Genomic DNA, 7356 nt, shown 5'->3' with positions numbered 1-7356 from the left:
GGCAGGGAGCAGGTATCCTGCAGAGAGGATATTTCAGCAGAGCAGGCTGGGAATAGGGAATGTGGCTCCTGAAGTCTGGCCCCAGCAACCATTTACTGTCATTAACGAGAGGGCAATGGTGTGTCCGTGCCAGACAGGAGGGCAGGATCCTGACAGGAGCAGCAATTAATCCCATCTGCATGGGGCAGATATTTAATCACTCAGAAGCTGAGTGTCCCCTGAGCCTCCTTTGATTTTCCTTGCCTTGGGAACCAGTCTATAACCTGAAGCTGACTCTCTCTTATGCCCCAGTGGATTCCTCCCCTTCCCTTGAGCTCAGCCCGAGTTTTGAGGTGAATTTTGTGGCGATTTTTGGGGTGTAAGCTCACACTGGAACCCATTTTCTTGTGCTTGGCAGCTGTCAATCACCAGCTGCAAAGCACAATGGACATGTGTCTGGGGAAAGTGTCCCAGGGCTCCTGTGAGGTCCTGCCCTGCCAGGCAGGTGGGTTTTGGAGACATCTTTGCCACTCTCAGCTGGCAGCAGAATGAAGAGAGGGTGTCTGATAAAAGCAAGAAGGGTTTTTCAGGAGGTGGATAACCTGGTCCTGAGCCAGGCAAAGGACTGGCAGAGGGGTACACACAAGAGCTGCCAGGCCTTGGGCAGAGCTGGGTGCCCTCATCTCTATCCACAGGGCAAGGCACGTTGTCAGATTTCTTCATACTCCCTCAGGAGTCCATGTAATTCAGGGCACACTGCATCCCCTCCCTGAGGAGCTCCCATCCCAGGATAACCACACCTGCTGGGAAGCAGCTGAGCAGAATTCCATGGTGCTGACAGACAGACTTGCCCGGGGACTAAGCACAGCTGCAGGTCTGCAGGGGTATGAGTAAGCAAATGAAAACTTAGTTTACTTTCTGGAGAGATGGAGCTATTTCCTGTTGAACACAACAATAAGTATTTCTTGATTGGGGAACTGAGTTTATCTTCCTTTCCAGCTATTTCATAGGCTTAGAAAAATTATACTAAATAACATTTTCAAACTCCACTGCTGCGCTTGAGGGCAAAGGAGAACTTTGCTATCTGCTTATCTGGGTGGTGCATGGCTGTGAGTGTGGTCCAGCCTGGAAATCCAAGTCCTCCCACAAGTAAGGGAGCTGACCTCATTCAGAGATGCCAAAGCTAATTAAAACAAAAGTGGGTGCTGAGCATTTTTGCAAACCAGATGTCTCAAACAACCTCTTGGCCATAGAAGCCTGCAACCTGTAGGCTGTTTGAAATATTGAAATCTTCGTTTTCTCCTCTCAGCCTCATTTTCCCGCCTTTGTAAAACACTGCTAATAATACGTCCTCACCCACGGAGGAGGTCGCTGAGAATTCATTAGCTGGTATTTGTAAAGCACTTTGAAAATGCAAAGCCAGTGCATTATTCCTACTCTTCTGGATGCTTTCCATGTTATTAAAATCAGGATTTCAGAAAGGCTTATCTGGGATCAAAACAGCATCCCAAACTTGAAAGGAAGCAAGACTGTTAAACCATCAACTGTCGCCTCCCCCTCCAGCCAGATGTTAAGCCCTAAAGAACTGAAGTGGCACAAGGAATTACTTTCCCAAGTTCCCCCAGCTGGGCTGACAGGCCTTGATCAATGGTTTTCTCCACGGTGAGGGCTATGCAGATGGTCTGCCCAGAGCAAGGTTTCTGTGGAGTACAAAGGGAAGTCAAACACCATTTCTAATTCAGCTTGTAGCATGGCACACTTCCTTTATCCCGTGCCTGAATGCCCTGAATGGGAGAGCGGTGTGGGAAACTGGAGGGAACTCCACACTCACCACGGCTGTGGGGCTCTGAGACACCCCTGTCCTCAAACCACATCTGCCTGTGACAGGCAGGGGGAAAGGAGTGACAGATCGAAAAATCAGATTATAAAACCTGCATGGAGGGAAAGTAAACCATGAGGAAAAAGGAAGAAGAGAAAAAAGGGAAGGAAGCTGTGCAGGCCGACAGAAATTGCACCAGCCAAGCAGCAGGACAGGGAAGGACAGGGAGGAAATGTGGGGAAGGGTTAGGAGGAAAAGCAGAGAGGGGCTGGGAGGAAATGACAGGGAAAGGAGTTGCAGAGCACAGTCTTTCTCATCCACCAGTCAGGCCACAGCCAACTGACCCACTGGAGGTGGCAGAGTTGGGTCAGATTGTGCTGAGAATTCTGAGCCACATCCCCTGTTTGCCTCTTTAACTCCCCAGTCTGTTTAATACGTCCCAGGAAATGCAGCAACTCCTGTGGACCACGATGGTATTGTGAGAGTTTTGTATGACCCATGTGGAGCTATGGGAGCTGAGAAAACTCAATCAGGTTTTATACCAGCAATACCAGGTGGAGAAAAGAACTGAGAAACAACAGATCTGAATCTTGTTTTGGTATTGGCAGGAGAAGATTCAAATTTTGATTAGGTTTTGATAAATCAAGAGGAAGGTGTGGAGGTAATTTGTATTTACAAGTTTACAGAGATCAGGAAATTGTTCCAGAGGTACGAAATCTGTAGAGCAAATCTTGGAGTCCAAATTCTCTGTTGGCCTCAGTGTGGGTCCCAGTAAGGCCTCTGGGACTGGACCCATTTTATTTTCCACCTCAGAATGCTCTGCAGGACTCAGCACTAACTGAATATCCCACATTTTGCTTTCTTTCCTGTTCCCAGTTCATCTTCGCCCCTGCTCCCCTTTCTGAATGACTTACTGCTGTGGAAGTTTGCGTACTCTGGAGTTTCCCACACCGTTCCTTAACTATATTCCCTCCTGTCACAAAGGAAGTGTGCCCAAGTACAAACCACATTAGCAACGGTGCTTGGCTCTGCTTTGTGTTCAGTGGGAAACCCCACTCCCAAAAGGCCATCTGGGCAGCATGGACTGGGAGGGATGCAGTGGGAGCAGGGAGCATCTCTCCAGACTTGGGAAAGCAGCAGCATCCTTAAAGCTTTCTAAAGAGTTAACATCTGGCAGGGATTCTGGGGCAAAGCTGTTGTTGATGCCCTGTTTCGAACATCCAGATCCAGTATTTTGGGATCCTAATGAGCTTTCTGTCCAGCAGTGTGTGTGTTTGGAGTAAGAAATGTGTGATTCCAAATTCATTCTTCTTAGTGTGAAGTCCACAGACTCTGCAAGCTTTATAATAGGGAGAAATTTTTGTTACCACTTTCTTTAGGATTTCCAGCCAAAGCAGAGCATCTATTTTGGGTTATTGAGCATCTAATTTGAGTAACTCTTCCAACTTGGTCAGTAATTGGCTGATTTTTCCCCTTAGAGCTTGTACAACCAAAGAGAAAATAAAAAGCTGTTTTAAATTCATATTTTTGTTTCCAATTCTTTAAAATTTGTGTGTGACAGAGCAAGGATGTAGGAACCTCAATGGGTTTCCCACCCAGGGGAGATTTTGCTACGTTCACCTCCCAGTAATACATGGAATATTGTAATTCTTATTATCACACCCATTTTAAGTATGTAGGGCTTCCAGTCTCTCCAGCAAAAGCAGAATGCCACAGATTATTTTGCATTCAGCCTCCTCAGGTGCAGGCTCTGGGTCAGTTTGGATGCTGGTGGAGAGGAAATTCTGAGCACTGACCCCTTGACTCTGCCAGTGCACAACCAGTCCCAAGAGCAAGGAGGGTAAAGTTGACATGACTGTTCTCATGGCATTAATGTGGTTTTTATCTGGGTGCTGAGTGGAGAATCAGAGGAAAGCAGCAAGAAGGAAAGAGCAATTGTCTCCAGCAAAACTGCCCTGCCCATCACAGGACTGGCACTTTTCTTCTTCGTGTGCTCAATTAACGAGCTGGAGAAACGAGTCCCAGCTCCGGAGTTTCTGTTTCAGGGAATCTCCCCAAGAGGGATGCACAGAGGGCAAGATTGGTTTCAGAGGTGGCATTACATGGGCTCAGAGATAATTCACAGGCTTTGAGGAGAACATGTGAAATGGTGTCACAAAAGCTTTCCCACAACTTGACATAAAAGACCCGGAGCTCAACAGCTGCTGCTCTGTGCTGAGAGAAGGGAGCCCATTCAGGGCAGCACAATAGGGATGGAAAAGCAGAGCCTGGAAGAGGTCATTGAAGCCTTACCTGGTGCACCAATAATGAGCTGCAGAGTGAGAGAGAAATGTGTCCCTGTGCTCTGGGTGAGTGTGTTCACGTTAAAGGCCCTGTGTGACCACACACACACGTTAGTGTAAAGGTGAACACACCTACACATATATTAATGTGAATACAACTGGTATTTACTCACTACAGTAAGAGCTCCACAAACATAAGCCCTGACATTACTTGATGGATAAATTGCTGGCAGATCTGGTTCAAGTTTTCCAGCAGGAATCCCTGGCTGTGTTTTTATCAGACTGTCAGTTCTCCCAGCTGCAGGCACCGCCTGAGCACAGCCTGTGCGTCAAACGCAGCAACTGGCCCAGGGGAGAATAATGAGGAATCAGGAATTTGATTTCTGATAAGTTTATGAGGATAGAAATCTCTTCTGCACCCAGTTTTCCTTTATTTCTAGACTAAATGAAAATAATTAGAGTAAAATGTGTTTTGGGGAGGAAGAAAGAGGCAGCATGTGATACCGAACTGACCCTGAAACAATCCCGAGACCCTTCTGCACAAGTATTTGCCTTGCAGGTAATTTGGAAACAGAAACATAAAGTGCTTATGACTTGGCTTGAGGTTTTTCTAAAGGGCTGCAAAAGATTCTGAGGGAAGGGAACAAGGATCAACCCAGAAAATGTTTTCAATAATTGTGTGTACTTAAAATTGAATGTTTTAATTTGCAGTGAGTCAAAGCGGGAAAGCCATTTTCTGCTTCCCATGGGCAAAGCTGGTGGCAGAGTCACCTGTGGGAGAACCGCAGGTGGCTCACTGTGGAAAGCAGGTTAGTGGATTTGAGGAATTTCTGGTCGCCCAGGAGCTGCTGGCGTGTGCGTGTGCCTTGTGCCTGCTGCAGCGTGTGCCTGGGCGCGCTCCCGGGAGCAGCATTCCCGCCATCGGCAGCTGACCTCCTCCTGCCTCCTCCTTCCTCCTCCTCCCGCATGTGAACCCCGGGCTGCCCCTGGAATGCTATTGATCCACGGCATTAGTCAGCAGCCTTTCCCGTTGAAGGGCAGCTCTTTCCCAGCTCCTGACACGTAACTCTGATCCCAGCCTTTCAGGGAGCACACACTCCCCACCTGCTCATCTGGGAGAAGGTCATTATCCGCGGGCTATTCACTGCCACTGGAGCATGCAAGAATAGCTGCTTCTCCCATTGTGCAGCCCGTGGCTCGGATTGGCTGGCGAGTGTGGGAAACGCCACCGAGCCGCAGACCCACACACTCGCCCCGAGCTCGGACAGTATAAATATCGGGTACAGGCAGCTTCCAGCAACACGTTTCTCCTGGATTCCACTCCAAGACCTCTCTGCTCAGGACAGATGGCTCCCAGCACCGTTTTCTTGGAGCCCGACAACCTGCTGACACCAAAGGAGAAAAACAAAGTAAGTACAGGCACAGCAGAGCAGTTTACACCAGCTGAGACCTTGCCTCGCTCTCTTGAGGAGCAGGGGTGGGCAACAAACAGCCCTGCGGAGTGTCAGGGAGAGGATCCTTTAATAACAGGTCTCTTTTCCTTCGCTTTTTACAGCTGAGGAAGCCGGTGGTGGAGAAAATGCGCCGGGACCGGATTAACAGCAGCATCGAGCAGCTGAAACTGCTCCTGGAGAAGGAGTTCCAGAGGCACCAGCCCAACTCCAAGCTGGAGAAAGCCGACATCCTGGAGATGACTGTCAGCTACCTGAAGCAGCAGAGCCAGCTGCAGATGAAGAGTAAGTATTGAGTTTTCTTTCAGTCTCCATTTTACTGCAAATTTGTCGCTGTTGTATGAATCTCGAGCCATGGACAGCTGTTCTAAACTATTCTTTCTTCCCTCTCCCTCTTTTCTTCCCTTCTCCAGCTGCAGGATCCTTCCATAAAAGCTCCCAGTTTGACTTCAGAGAGGGCTATTCCAGGTGCTTGCAAGAAGCTTTCTATTTCCTCTCTCTCCACAAAGTCCGAACTGAAACACAGACCAAACTTTTAAGTCACTTCCAGAAGAGCCAATCAGCAGCTCCAGAAGTCTCCTTCTCCCCTGGGAATGCCAGTGCCCTGAAGCAAGTGTCTCCAAAGGACAGCAGCCCTCTCTGGAGGCCCTGGTAGTCGGGGGAGTCCTCACTGCACGGACCTGTGACAGTCCAGAGGAAGGATCTGACTGCATCTGATAGTCCAGCTCTGATCCTCTCTCCTGTAGGGAATTTTATTTCCCCCCGTGTTTTATTTATGTATGAGAGAATGCCATGCTTTTGACTTTTTTTGGGATCCTCTGGCAAAAGCTGAGGTGTTCTGTTTAGTGTTGAAGCTGTGTAGGCACTGGTGCAGTGCTGCCCGAGCAGGGGCAATGTCTTCAGAATGAAGGAGGGTGTTTGTAAATGTTACAGTTGTGATGGACAGGAATTGTTGTAGGAGATTTTCTCTAATATTCCCAGAAAGAGCCATCAGCTTTGCTCTGGCTTGACTGACAACTCTGGTTGGCTCAGTCACCCCGGAGGATAAATTTATTCCCTTTGGTTCATGCACACTTGGTTAAAGTATTTCACTCTGTTTGCTTAGCAGTTGTGCAGCATCAAAAATGGGTTTGGTTTTGGTTTGGATTTCTCCCCCATGGCCCTTTCATAGTCCTGTATATACAGTGTGAGGGATGACCAGGAGTTAGGAAACTATGTGGAATATTTCTACTATTTGATGCTTTTTTCAATTTAGAAAAAGAGTATGTTATTGCTTTATGTTAAAGAAAATAGTAGGTAACAGGCTTGATTTGTCAATGTTATACATTTTGGGTGTAAGCTATGCTTTTTTAGCATTTTCATTATAATAATGATTTTTATCTGTATTGAGTGGTTGAATTCCTGGTGGATGGTGTTTCTCCCAGTGTTGAGACTGCCCTATGGCTCATCTGCATACTGTGTATGCGTCTCTGTGTGTGTAGAGAGCAATAAAATGCATTTGTGTGCAACTTCTGTGTGGGTCTCTCCATCTGAAGGATGTGCAGCTGCGTACACCCCTGAGAAAGGTTAACATAGTTCTGAAGAAATGGGTTTCTCGTAAAGCTCAAAGAACTCCCTTTCATGTTTACTCTGTATATTCTCGTGAATCCCACCATGTGAGTCACCCCAAACCTCAAGGAGTGCTCCTGCCACACAGATTCCTGCAGAATCCTACTGAGCATTTCCTCAGTCACTGCCCCTCCTGTCCCAAAACCCCTCACCTGAGCAGCAATGTCCTGCACCTGCCCAGAACCTGAGTCCTATTTCCACACCATTTATTCACAAA

General features: G+C 47.7%; 1 protein-coding gene across 1 annotated transcript; it reads left to right on the top strand.

The window, feature by feature from the left end:
- Positions 1–4291: 4291 nt before the first annotated feature.
- On the top strand, positions 4292–7148 carry LOC128798932 (transcription factor HES-5-like). Its single transcript, XM_053962904.1, has 3 exons — positions 4292–5489; positions 5636–5816; positions 5945–7148. Exons 1-3 carry the CDS (start codon positions 5427–5429, stop codon positions 6184–6186), a joined length of 486 nt encoding a protein of 161 aa, XP_053818879.1. The 5' UTR covers positions 4292–5426; the 3' UTR covers positions 6187–7148.
- The last annotated feature ends 208 nt before the right edge of the window (positions 7149–7356 follow it).

This window comes from Vidua chalybeata, chromosome 22 (genome assembly GCF_026979565.1).
Source record: "Vidua chalybeata isolate OUT-0048 chromosome 22, bVidCha1 merged haplotype, whole genome shotgun sequence".
Taxonomy (NCBI): domain Eukaryota; kingdom Metazoa; phylum Chordata; class Aves; order Passeriformes; family Viduidae; genus Vidua; species Vidua chalybeata.
The sequence above is the reverse complement of the archived record's forward strand: the minus strand, read 5'-3'. Positions and strand labels throughout refer to the sequence as shown.

What these genes read in the sequence shown, in the direction of transcription:
- LOC128798932 (XM_053962904.1), top strand. Translation starts at nt 5,427, where the DNA reads ATGGCTCCCAGCACCGTTTTCTTGGAGCCCGACAACCTGCTGACACCA. An exon ending in CACCAAAGGAGAAAAACAAA is followed by an intron (nt 5,490 to 5,635) that starts GTAAGTACAGGC and finishes CGCTTTTTACAG; the next exon opens with CTGAGGAAGCCGGTGGTGGA. An exon ending in GAGCCAGCTGCAGATGAAGA is followed by an intron (nt 5,817 to 5,944) that starts GTAAGTATTGAG and finishes TCCCTTCTCCAG; the next exon opens with CTGCAGGATCCTTCCATAAA.